Genomic DNA, 13,331 nt, shown 5'->3' on the forward strand with positions numbered 1-13,331 from the left:
TTTTTTTTTTTTTTTTTTTTTTTTTTTTTTTTTTTTTTTTACTGCTTCTGGCAAGAATTTCAGCTTCAGTAAACCTTGTAAATTGGTACCTGCTACCAGATGCACGTGGATTGGCACCAGGTAGCACAGAAAGAAAAGCCCTGCTCTCAAACAATAAAGATATCATTTGTGCTTCCATACGTTTGTTCACGTTTCAGCAGATTCCTTTGGATTCACAGCTTCATTTCCCTCCACCATTCACAAGGAACGCAGTCGGTACAGGCACACAGCCCAGCTGCCTTTGTCCTACAAGCCCTGCTCTGTGCTCAGCACCTTTGTGCACACACACACGCACACACACAGCAGCACACCTGAGCACCTTTGTGCACACACACACGCACACAGCAGCACACCTGAGCAGAGGCCGCTCCAGCCCCAGCAGAGCTCAGCTGTTGTGCACACACTGACACAGTGGGGCAGGGCTGTCACCCAGATGTGACAAAGGCCTGCAGGAATTATGATAGCATCTAGAACAAAGTGCTCTGTCTTCCTTGCTTCTCAGCCTGGGGAGCAGCAGAAAGGAGCTGTATGCATCTCCTGCTTCGCTCTTTGTCTCAAAACAAGCTAAAGAACAGCACGGTGGGTCACAGATCTCGCTTTCAGTTCATAGCTTACACCGACTTTTTTTCCCCGCAATTTCAGAACACAGCCTGGCTTATTTCCCCATAGAAACACAACAAGAATCGAAATAATAACAATGTACTAACAGCTAACTGTATAACAGTAGCAAAAAATGCAGCAGATTAGGGGAAAAAATCACCCACTATGTCCCCACCGTCCTACTGCCACCAGATTTACTTTGTTCTCTCACTGCAGTCAGCAGCTCCCAAAAACACACAGCTACCTTCTCAGCGTCCACGCCCGCACCGTAGGGAAGCACCATTCCCAGCAGGGCCGGGCGGCCGCCCGCCGCCGCACAATGAGTTCGCAGCTGCAGCTCGGGAAGGCTGCGCCGCAGCACCGCCCGGCTCGGGAAGGCGTTCGCTCGGCGAGGAAGCGGACCCCGAAGCGGGCGCGAGCCGGGCGGGGCGGGGCGGGGGTTCCTCCGTGCCGCACCTCCAACCCCACCCCGCGGGGCCGCAGCTCCGAGCCCGGAGACGGCGGGCAGCCCGCATCGGGGCGACGGACCGCACGGCGCTCCGCTGCTTCCTCCTTACGCAGACGTTCGATCTCCGCAGAGAAAATCACCTTCCTGTAAAACACCCCGAACGCCTCCGAATGCCGAACGGAGAGCCAAAAAACCTGCCGATGTCACCCGATTGCATCACCACACCCCACGTCGCGGCGCGGCTCTGCCGCGGGCAGCGGCCGATGCTGAAACGGCTCCTGCAGCCCCCGGGCCGCCTTCCTCCGCCCGACGCACCCGGGAAATAAAGAAAGAAAGCGAATCGCGGGGAGACGGAGGGAGCGCGACGGCCGTTTCCCGGATGCACGCGGCCGGCGCGGAGCCCACCTACCTGCTTCTCTTCTGCGGGGCGGACGGGCGGCAGCGGGGCGGCGAGGACGGGATGCCCGCGGCGGGAGCCGGCGGAGAGGAGAGAAAAAGAAAAGAGAACGAGGCGTGAGGGCCGCGGCGGGCCGCGGGGCGGAGATACCGCACGCACCGGACCGCCACCTCACCTGGGTTGAGCGGCTTGCTCTTGTAGCGCGTGCCGGTGCTCATGGTGCCGGCCCTGCCCGGCCGGGAGCGCGGCGCCCGCCGACGGCAGCGCGGGGTGCGCCCGGGGACCGCCTCGGCGTCCCGCCCCGCCCCGCCCCGCCCGCCAATCCCGCCGCGCGCCCCGCCCGTAGCCCGGCCCGGGGACACCGCGCCGCACCGCAGCACCGCACCGCAGCACCACAGCACAGCACAGCACCGCACCGCACCACAGCACCGCAGCACCACAGCACCGCACCGCCGGGCCTGCAGGGGGGGCGCCGCGGCTCAGGAGAGCGCTGTGCGCTCGAACGACGGACCGCTAAAAACGTCAAAAGCCAAGGGAATAAACAGGGAACGCGCTTCCAGATTTAGCAGCCCGAAATGTCGGGGGAGGCACTGAATCACGCTGCAAACTTACTCCGCGAAGCAGGAACGGGCTCCTCTGCCAGCGTGCCATTTTAAGAGCAACACTGAGTTATTCTAGGTAAAGCTGCCGGAATAACGGGAGGAGGGGGCAGGAGAGCTCCAACAGATTTAGAACGCTCCCAAGGAGGCGCGAGCCCACGACTTCAGAACAGCCGAGGAACCTGAGCTGAACTCCCACCATAGGAGCCGTGCGGCAGCCCCGAGCCCACGGCCGCAGGGAGGGAACGCTTGTCCCCCTGCCGGGACCGGGCCGTAAGCCAGGAGCGCAGAACGGAGCGGCCGGGCCCGCTGCTGGCCGCACAAGTGCGAGGACAGCCTCCTCTCCACGGAACAAAACCGTCGCTGATACCAACATCTCCGATCCTTGCGGTCATCATCCCTCGTCATTTCTTCCACCTACTCATTGAAAACATCCCTCGTACTCAAACAAGGAGACGCTTCCAAAACCAGCAGCTGGCAGTCCCAGGCATGTGAGATTTCAAAACCCATTAACTTGCTCCCAGATTGCTTTTAGCCATCGATTCAAAACATCAGAGACAGTATTTCATCAATCGTTAGCATACTCATTTTTATAGACCAGACAACTACAGACCATCAAACTCCACACCGCAATTAAAGGCACCAATGACCCCACCGGCAATTCAGAAGCTGCCATTAGTCTGCCACAGTGCTTCAAATCTAATGAAGACCAGAAGGACCTCGGGCACCTGCTCCCTGATCCTGCTAAACAGGAGATGGCCAGGCAGAGCGGGGCTCCTGGGCACTGCTGGGCAACGCAGGAAAGCTCTGCAGAGATCTCACAGCAGCAGCGTGAGAAAATGAGTTCAAAAGCAGCTGAAGATTAACAGCAATCAGTAAGAAGTGAGGTACAGATTAAGCCCGTTTTGAAAGGAAAGCACACAGAATAGTGAGTGCCAGGGACTGGGCCAAGAGCTGCAGATGCAATTCACAAGCCAGGAGGAAGCAAAGACCAGATCAGTAATCACTATCTGCTCCCGGTCAGTAAGAGCTCCCACCCGGGAACTGTGACAGTGACTTTTGATGCCTTGCTTTGGAAAGATGGGGAAAAAAGCCCTAATTTTATAAAATAAAAAAAAAAAAATGAGAGATACTTTTAGAAGCCTACTTCCCTACTGTCCTCATTTCTTTTGCAAGATGAACCTTTCATGTTACCTTGGCTCAGAAAGCTAACTCAGTACACAACAGAACGCCCTGGTTTTGGTGAAGGGTGTGGCTGTTCTTTCACATGCACAAAGACACAGAGCATCATTTGGAGAAGGTTGCAAAACATGCTGCAGAATTCTGGAAGGAGCACAAAGGCACACATAAGGGCACGCAACCCATGTGAAACAGGATGTTTGCAGTTACAGCTCTCACCTTGGCTCTTGACAGACATGTTTAACATCCAAATCTCCATAAAACCTGAAGTGGCTCTGCAACTGAAATCAAATCTGTCATTTCATTTCTTCTTTCAAGTTCATCAGAGCAGCCAAGATAACAAATGTCCACTTGATGCAGTTTAAGTCCACAGGCCAAATACGCACCCTGGTGATGCAAGCCTTTTGTGAAGTCTGTCCTGATTAAACACTCTTTCCTAGACAGCGCAATTAGGGCTAACAGCAACACGACAGACACTCCAAAGCAGTACAGAATACAAAGCACCTCAATTCCATATTTGCAAGACAATTTACACTTACATGCATATGACACACACAGGACTACATAAGCATGCATGAGAGCCACGCACGCGTAACGGCACGAAGGGAACAGCAACAGCCACAATTCACAAACCGAGGCGTGTGATCCCATTTCCCAATTGACAGACACAGCCAGCGTCAGCAGATGCATCCTGAGTTTTGCAGAAACAACAGCAAAAGCAGATGTGAAGATGTGCTGCCTAACTTCCAGTGAAAACGTTTGGAAAGGTGCTTTGAAATGAAATCACAGCAGTAAATTCTAGAAGAGCCTTCCATTCTTCAGGCCAAGTACCAGGACTCCTTTGAAGACACTCTGCATGTCACCAATGCAACAATTCACAAATCATCAAAAAAACAGAATAATGCAAATAAAATAGAGAGAGAAAGGCAGGAAACAAAAATCACCCCAGAATTCATCTTTTTCCACATTGATACAATTTATTACAAAACCTCCATGAAAATTAGTGTTATGGTATATAAAAGGTTCAGTACGTGCCACCACTCAGCTGGGAACGCTGCCATAGGAATATCTGCAAGCAATACTGGGACCTGAAGACAACTCTCCAGAGGCATCCACATAAGTTTCTGGCATGCATAGTGTTCATGGTATTTTAAGGCACAATGATTCAGAAAAGTCAGCTTCTTTACACCGCTGGCAAATAATCAGTGGTTTGTATGTTTTCTCATACATCACACAAATACAAATCACCAGAGATGAAGCTTGAAAAAGAACCGAAGCACAGAAAGTTATGAAAAACTGACATGATATAGAATGGCTTAAAATAGCAATAGAAAGTCACGATACATGAGAGCATATTTACTGCCAACAGGCCACAGAGGCTTTTAGCACTAATCACAAAATGGTTCAGAACAACCTAGATACACAATTAACTCCTTGCCCCAGCACAAGGCCTAGTCCAAACAGCATGCTTATCCATTTCTGTACCAAAAGGCATAGGAAGGAGAATATAAACACATTTATAAGTATGAAGGCAGTGTTAACAAAAAAATCAAAAAAGATACAGGATAACTTGATTAACTTTGAATATATAAAACAAGCAGTTTTACAACACAATCTTCAGACTCTGTGTTTTAATGCAGGTCTTGATCTGCAGAATCCGGCTTTTGCAAGTGAGCGTTACCACTTGGTCAAAGAAAACAGAGCACCCGTCCACCCAGAGGACTGAACGCTGCTGCGAACAAAAGTGGAAAACAAACAGCATTAGAAAAGACAAATTCTCAGCACTACTGGCATGCTTCTGGCATCTCGATCCTGACCCCCTCCTAGAAAAGCAGCATAATCCAGGGAACAGAGCACTCACAGGGACCTGCACTACAGCTGCATCAGCTGAGTTAGACGACCTGCACGCAGTTTGGCCACAGATATCTGTATCTGTCTGAAACGTCTAACAAGAGCACATGCAAGAGAATCCATTTTTAGGTGCATCCTCCCTTCAGCACCCACACTCCCCTTCGTCTGCAAGAACTGCGCTGCGGCTCAGCTGAACAGAACAGCGCAGAGGAAGCAACCTCTGTCTGCCTGCAGCGTGCAGCATTACTTCTGACACTGAAAACTGCATTTAAGAGCACTTACCATCTAACCAGGGCTAAAATAAGCAGCCAGCTTGATGTTACGCACAAACACAACATCATGGTCTTATGACACTGCTAGGTAAAAAAGGAAAGCAAATGGATTTTTCCAAGCATTCACAAAGCAGTACTCATACGGCTGAAAGAAGGAGCACTGACCTATCACTTCAGAAACGACTCCCAGTTTTGCATGTGTCATTAGTTACTTGCCAACTGAAGAAAGCACAATTCCAGCTTTCCCTGAAAATCAGGTCCTGCTTACAAAAGCTGTGACAGATTTGGAACTTGGGAGGCACCTGCAGCTCTCCAGCCTCCAAAGGTACTCCTTCCCAAGTAGGAAAAGTAGCTCAGCTTAAGCACCCAGCTGGATGGCAAAAAAGAAATATGCAGTGTCAGTACAGCACCTATGCAGACTGCAGCTGCAGAATACAGCTGGGATGAGGCTGAGGGAAAGCTGGCCGGGGGTCCTGCACTCTTCATGTCCTGAACAGAACCATCACTGTTAGGGAACAGCAGTTCCCTACGACTGTCAGCAGGGCAGGGCCTTCACCTCACACAATCCAGTCCAACAAGCAGCATTACGGTGTTGAAGCTGGAGACCACGCACTGCTAACCACTTTTAATATTCAAAGGCAAAATTAACTTCTTGTGCTACACTGTCAAATACGGAAGAGAAACTAACTTTCTGCCATCGCCTGCATAGCTCTGATCTGTTACAAAACACATCAGAAAGAAATGGTAACCAGCGTCTGTGACAGTGCTTCCAATAAACACCAAGGCTCTGGTTGTAAGCACCAGCGTGCACTGATGTTAGCAACATAGCAACACGACGTCCACTTGTTATGTTCATAAAACATGACTGAGCACAGTATGTTTCAGGCATTTCCAGCATGCATTTGTTTCACTGCTTTCCTCCCCGTCTCCTGATGAGACAGTATTTTATGATGCATTAGGTTACTACGGCTCTCTACAGATTTTTATGTCCATTTTTATACACTAATATGTGAGAGATTCCCCCATACTTTCTGAGTGTGTATTCATTAAATGCCTCTACCTGCAGCCATTCCCACCATTATTTAATGGACAGCACAGTTCTGCAGCACGGCGCTGTGCTCAGTGGGTGCCCCAGCGTACACACACACCTCACACACACAGCACCAAGAATCCTGCATTGGAAAGGCTTAGGAAGACACGAGCTCGCCTCCCCCTCAGCGGCTTCAAAGAACACACATCAAGGTGCTCTGCACTGCACCGATCTGCCTCTACAGTTCTGAATTCCCAAGGAGAGAAATGCGTTTTATAGCAGTTACATTTTCTTACTGACCTAAATTATCTTTCTTCAAACAGCCCCCATTTTGTGTTTTATGTAGCCACAACCCTTTCACTTCACAATAGTTAGCAAGAACTTGGAGAAGCTGAGTTTTCCCACAAGGCTTTGCTTCACAGCTAAATTCCAGAGCTTCTGTACCAGGATAAACATTTGCAAACTTCCTTACAACTCCTGGAAAAACAAATCTGTAAGTACTGGATAGCATCAATGTCCAGTTGTTAGCTAGCTTTGACTCATGTCGTTACTCACAACCCCAGTATCTGGGGTTACAGCTGAACTTCAGTCACTCTCTGTTCCATTCCCTCTTGCTGGTCCGTGGCAGCACCTTACATCTTCCCATAATAAATGTCACCAGCCAACTGCACTCAGCTCCAAAACTGGCTTTTAAACTGCTTTCCAACACTTACCAGTTCGTTAAATGTGCTAACAGGCTTAATATCCATTGAATCATACATACCAGGCTCAGAGCTCCAGAACTATTACAAATGTTTCTCTAAAAACTTTTATTCAGTAAAAAGCTGCCTGAAGCATTTAGGGGCCCAGCATGGTAACACACCAGGCTCTGGCACAGCTCTGAGAGGTCCAAGTGCCCCACTAATGCCTATGGAGCTCTGGAAATAAACACCTCCCTTCACCTTCTGCCTCCAGTCCATCTAATGGCCATCTCAGATGCTGCAGTGTTTCCATTTCTCAGTGTAAAGGTGGAAATATTCAAACTGTATCATTCCTTGGATATCAAGCCCCTATGAGGCAGGAACAGAAAAGTGCCCTGGTACAAATTCACAGGAATTGCACATGTCCCCATAGCCACTGCACGGTGGACTTCATCTTTCCCACAGCATCTGCATGCTACAGAAAAGCAAATAAATGCATTTCCACTCACACTGACATTTCCCCACAAAACAGGATTTCCGCAGGGATCCATCAGGAATCGGATAGTCTCTCTAACCAGGGATCATTTCATGAAAATAAAATAAATTTGTATTAATACATTGACTAACAAAATAGTGATACTGAGATATAGCTTGGTGTAATTAGTGTAATTATCAGAAAACTCACTATTAGGTGTTTCAGTCATCTTCATTTTATGTTTTGCGAAAGCAAATTCCTCAGAAAGCCCTTCAGTCTACAGAAGTGCAGTCTGCAGAGTGCCATCATCTGTCCCTCCTCTCTTCCAGGTAACTGAGTCTCAATGGGAAAGTAGTTTTGAAGATGCATCTCTCCTACGTTGTTAGAAATGACACCCTGCTATTTCTACTCCTTACTGTAAAAGCTCCTGACAAATTCCTGGGGATTTTGCATGCAGAAATTGTGGAGTGAAAAAAAAATCCGTACAGGATTCTTCAAGCAGACTGCATGTAGGTGCAGCAGGTCAACAGACCTGACTAACGCTTCAGACTCACGCACCTTACCAGCGATAGACTCTTGTTTCTGAGCAATGCCTTGAAGATTACCACTCTAAGTCCCATCGTTTTTCCTACTGGGAGAATCGAACAACTGATTTCCTGTTAGAAGACACAAACAGGGACACGCAGACAGCCCAGGCCGCAGTCCAAGCACAACATCTCATCTCACGTTCTCGGACTGTGCGTGGAAGATGGCTGCTCTTACCAACCGAGAGCAAAGCAGACTAACAGGGAGATATTATTTTTACAAGTTGTTCTCAGATGGACAATTCATATGAAAGCTTTACTGCTCTGTGTGGAGGTTTAAGTCATACAATGATTGTACGAAGTGTCCTGGTGTAGGGAACCTCCTTTGACAGGGGGGTTGGACTCAATGATCTCTGGAGGTCCCTTCCAACGCCTACAATTCTGTGATTCTGTGATTCTCTGCCCATTACAGCGAGGGCAGGTGGGCACCAGCTGTGAGCAGGAGGATACCAGTCACCAGGCAGCTCCTAAGGACCCAGCCAACATTTTTCTGTACAACTTCAGCGTCCTATGGAGCCACACAGATTCAGCACTTCAGTTGTACAGCAGCAAAGAAAAAATAGTTGTATCAAAGTCTGCCCTCTGAGGGAAACCAAAATTCGTGCTAGCCCATCAATACACAGTTTGTTGAACAGCTCCAAAACGAAGACAGCTGAAAAGCGCTGGAGAATGACAGCACTCTTCTAATCCAGTTTCTAGCTAGAGAAACAGCCACTGGCACTGCCAGGCAGTTGTTCCAAATACTACAAGTTTGCCAAAGCATCACATTCTCTAGGCTTTCAATTTCAGCTGCCAAAAACTACAACACGATCTGTACTTGCTCAAATGACTTTTCAGATCAATTCGGCATTCAGCAGCAGCATTTTAGAAGACTGGTTGCCATGACAATGCTTTGTGTTTTTCAGTTAAATGATGTCAATGTGCTTGAGGAAGAAATAGCCTGTTTGGTGCCTTCATCAAAAATCAGAACAGCGTCAGTCAGTCAGAAAGCTTTAACACTCACAGAAATCACCAGCTCACTATAAGGACTAACATGCTATAATTACCTCAAAACGCCTTTTTTCCCCACATGCATTTCCCTAACCAAAAGTACGTTTTAATTGGCTGTTTATTTTCCACAGACTGACTGCTGTTACGGCGTCCCAGTATGACCCTGAAGCTATGTGTAAGACAACTCAGATTTGTAAGAACAAGAGGAGAACAGATTGCAAAGAGCTATACTTTCAGAAGCAGAAAAGGAAAGAGAAGAAAGCCCTACCAATAAACATTTCACTTGAAAAAATAATTGCTTCAGAAGGCAGTAAACACGCTGGTAGAGTTACCACAGGCTTATTCCAACAGGCCGTGAGTATTTCATACTGGAGTCAACAAATACTACTACATTAGTTTTAGTTGCTGGTAACTTGGCCCCACTCCTCCCCTGCTTTCTCTGAGCCTTCATTTGAACTGTCAGTGATAAGAAGCAATAAGCCCCTACCACTTCACAGCAATCTCACATCCTGAAAATTAAAAAGGAAATAATAAATGAAACTTAAACTCATTTTGAAGTCTTTATTAAACTTCACACGGACTTGTAAGATTGGTGTAACAAGAATTATTCTAACCTTACGGCGGTGCCTAGCTGTGCCCTCACTGCCTGCTGCAAACACCTCTGTGCACACAGTCTGCACATTATTTGTGAACTTAAGCACATCATCGTTGTAAAAATCTGCATATGTCACCCTCCCCTGCTTCTCATCAGCCTCAAAAGCTAACGGAAAGGAAACTGCTTGCAGTAAACTCTCCCTTCACTCTTATAGTAAGTCTTTAAAGATGCCCCTAACTCAGAGAGGACCAGAAAAAACAGAACTTCCAGCCATTCCTTCTTTGCAGCATAAAACACCATACAGACTCACTGTCTTTTGGGTAAGGAATTAACTTCAGCACATCTTAATCATTATGCAATGCCGCATTCTTTCCAGATAATCCCAAAGCATTCAGCATCCACACCTCGTTCCCAGGTGCATCTGAAACCCAGAAGTGGGCATTTCACGTGGTCAGACATCACCACGTGTAGCCATCCTGCCCTGCACTCTCTGCATCTCACCCATGAGGTCATTAACACCACACTGCTCTTTTCCCAAAATGTCTGAAAACACCTTTACGTGTGCTTTAAATTTCTGCACGTGCATTAAAAATATTTAACGGATTTTTTAAAGAAAACATAAATATGTACTTATCCAAAATAAGAGCAGTGCAAACAGTAACTTTACATCTCGTCTATGAAGTTATGTACATTTCTCAGCATAAAAGAAAGCAAAAGTGCTGAAGAGCAACTGGAGGAGAGGCAATGCTTTCAGTCACAGCACTGTCATAGGCTGATCCTTAAATGTTCCTGTAACAGTAGAGCCTAAGAGATGCTCAGGATAAGCTGCACAAGAACAAGAAGATTGATACCAATCTTCATTGTGGCACACCGCACTAACTGCTGTTAATTACAAGTTTCCTGCTTCCTCTGGAAATAGTTAGAAATACTAACAAATAAATCTGATGGAATGCAAAGCTGATGGAAGCTGAACTCATCATTCCTCCCAAACTGCAGACAGCACACATGAGGAAAACCTCCGTTGGGCCAAGTTCTAGCTGAGGATTCACACCACAGGATCGTGCAGCCACACTCCTGCTTAGGACTACCAAGGTGGCCCTGACTGTGCATCACGGAAGCTACATGAGTTACCTGGAAGTCTACAAATCGATATCTGAGGGGTAAAAACAAGTTCCGAGTTCTGTCCTGAAAACAACTGCTGGACAACATGAGTGCCCAAGCAGCTGCAGGAATCTGGCTTTGCAGATTCCAACCAAACAGCAGGACCTCTGCATATAAAGATCTCATCCAAATGCTTCCCAAGTTTACTCACGTTGGGTACCTGAATCACTGAAATACTAAAAGGAAACAAGATGTAGTTCAAACTTAATCACTACCAGATCATGAGTTAAACCCGGAGAGCCTTCCTGCTTCATAGACGTAGTGGTCCAAGATGTATTCCAGATTAGTAAGTTATCTAAAAAATAACATTTCATTTGAATACATGTGGGCATGCTCACGGCTTTGTTTACAACACATCCAAGGCTGCGAAGTGAGCTTGGGGCACAGCATGCTGCAAGTTGTTTCCATGAATATCATATTCAGGATTGCCAGAAGCTGTGAAACGCACAGAACCCGGTGCACTGCTGGCTACCTGTGCTATGAACGCTGCATCCTATCAGTGCCCAGATGCTGACCACGCAGACATCCTGCACTCTGCAAGCGACAACTATGGACAAAGCAATTAGATTTAGGGAGACTTTTTTTATTTACCAAGTATCAGTTTAAGGGATACCATGTGATTAAGCATGATTTGTAAGCTGCAGAAAGAACTGTGCTAGTTTGCAACAAGAAATAATGATTCATACTATGCGAGGTTTCCCCTATCAAACAGCTATTTTCACAAGAGGCCAGAGTCTGGCCATGTGATACAGTCAGCATGAAATCTTGGGACCTTTACTTTAGGCTAAAGAATTTAACAGGCTGAGTAACTACCAGCTCCTGCCTGAGGAAATGAGAGCTTTCTGCCAGGCCCTGCTATCACATATGCTGCATGGTTAGCCACAAATTAACCTCAGTGTTTAGATTTCCAGCTCAGGGAATACATATCTCATTATGGAGATTGGAAGACATAATGTGAAGATTACTTTACCTGCAAGACTTGGAATTGTAACAGCATGAAACCTGAGCTTGAACTGCTGCTTCCCCTTAACTACTTCTACTAAAGATTACACTGTACATAACAGTAAAACCACCAACTTCTGCTTAAACAGGAGCCCAGTGAATAAGTTTATTTCTTAGGAGATTGTTTTTTTAAATATATAAACAGGAAGACTGAAAGTTCAAATAAAGGCAACAAAAATCTCCTTATTTTAGGCTTGGAATGTTGGCAGCTGCCACAAGGTCATGAGGGATAACATAATCCATTTTATTCAAGCTTTACATTCCAGAAGACCAGCAATCAAAACTGGAGTATTAAACTGCAGTGTTAAGCAACAAGACACCTCACATCCTTCTGGTTTTTAATCTTGCATTAAAAAAATAAAACATGCCAACGAACTGGAAAAAGAAATGAGTATTTCTGAAGACAGAGTGAATATCTGCTACAAGAACCTTTTTTTCCTTCACTCATTCTGATCTCATTTAATATATCCTACCTACCATCAAGCATTCAGTACACTTAACCAGCTTGTCTAAAATTTCATTTGTTTTAAATTCAGAAGTCCACATACCCCAAATACTCTACTTTTGTTTATGTAGAGACAAACTAATATTTTGAACAGCTTTTTGCTTGCAAAACCAAAGTCAGATGATCCAAAAAATAAGGCATTGAGGATAAGCATTTGCAAATCTTAATGACAGATGGAAAAGTAGTGCTTGCATAATTTTTTTAATGTACCAGAACAGCACTCTGTTTTACTAGAAGTGCCATGAAGGCATGTCCCAAGTGCAGAACTGGCAACAGTCACTTTGAAAGCCTTATGTAAGAGGAGTACACAAGTCAGAAAAGTCATACCTGATTCACCCAGCTTTTCAGTATCTTAGTCATCTCCAGGCTTCATCCTCATCTGGGCTTGCATCTGAGCAATCATCTCCTGCATGCGGCGCAGCTGTAAGAGAAAGACGCACATGTTTAGCACCATCTCTCAGCTTCAACATGAGAAGTCCAAAATCCAGGAAACTCACCATGCTTTCTTCCATGGCAGAAAGCAGATCCTATTTGCCTCCTTCTAAACCAGGCACATGTAACTCATTCACAGAACTGAATACTGTATTTTTCCCAACCCAGATTCTTCAAAGCATCGCAAAGTAACTGCACTGACACACAGAGAATGTGCTGCTCCCCACCAAGAACTGGCAAAGAGCAGCTACAGGTGCCTGTGTCACTTTCCCTTGCCTAGCTTCAGATGCAGATTTGGGAGAGTAAGAAACAGAAGTGCATACACTGCACTAAAATTAGCTGCCTTATATACTGGGACACATCTCTTGCTGCAGCAGAACAGGTTCAGCAAAGACTAACTCAGGCTCCTATGACTGCACTGTAGATTCACTCTGACAAAAGGAGATCACAGGAACAGCATGCTACAGCTAACTACACTGACTGTTAGACATC

The 13,331-nt window shown here is 46.5% G+C and overlaps 2 protein-coding genes across 5 annotated transcripts in view; both read right to left on the reverse strand.

Moving 5' to 3' along the window:
• SEPTIN5 (septin 5) overlaps positions 1-1,733 on the reverse strand; it is a 39,692-nt gene extending 37,959 nt beyond the window's left edge. The window contains exons 1-2 of one of the 2 annotated variants that reach the window (XM_042865582.1): positions 1,660-1,733; positions 1,497-1,507 (exon numbers count right to left, since the gene is read on the reverse strand). In XM_042865582.1, coding sequence (XP_042721516.1) covers positions 1,497-1,507; positions 1,660-1,702 — 54 coding nt within the window. In that variant the 5' untranslated portion in view covers positions 1,703-1,733. Of the gene's footprint in view, positions 1-883; positions 945-1,496; positions 1,508-1,659 lie in introns of those variants that run through there. The other variant, XM_042865584.1, reaches the window with a different exon arrangement.
• A 2,486-nt stretch (positions 1,734-4,219) lies between these two features.
• LOC122176699 (septin-2) overlaps positions 4,220-13,331 on the reverse strand; it is a 31,562-nt gene continuing 22,450 nt past the window's right edge. For 2 of the 3 annotated variants that reach the window (XM_042865472.1, XM_042865473.1), the window contains 2 exons: positions 12,735-12,828; positions 4,220-4,994 (listed from right to left, as the gene is read on the reverse strand). In XM_042865472.1, the coding sequence (XP_042721406.1) occupies positions 12,760-12,828 (69 nt within the window). In that variant the 3' untranslated portion in view covers positions 4,220-4,994; positions 12,735-12,759. The remainder of the gene's footprint in view (positions 4,995-12,734; positions 12,829-13,331) is intronic. The other variant, XM_042865474.1, reaches the window with a different exon arrangement.

Source organism: Lagopus leucura, unplaced genomic scaffold (genome assembly GCF_019238085.1).
Source record: "Lagopus leucura isolate 7727_CA_CO unplaced genomic scaffold, USGS_WTPT01 Super-Scaffold_806, whole genome shotgun sequence".
Taxonomy (NCBI): Eukaryota; Metazoa; Chordata; class Aves; order Galliformes; family Phasianidae; genus Lagopus; species Lagopus leucura.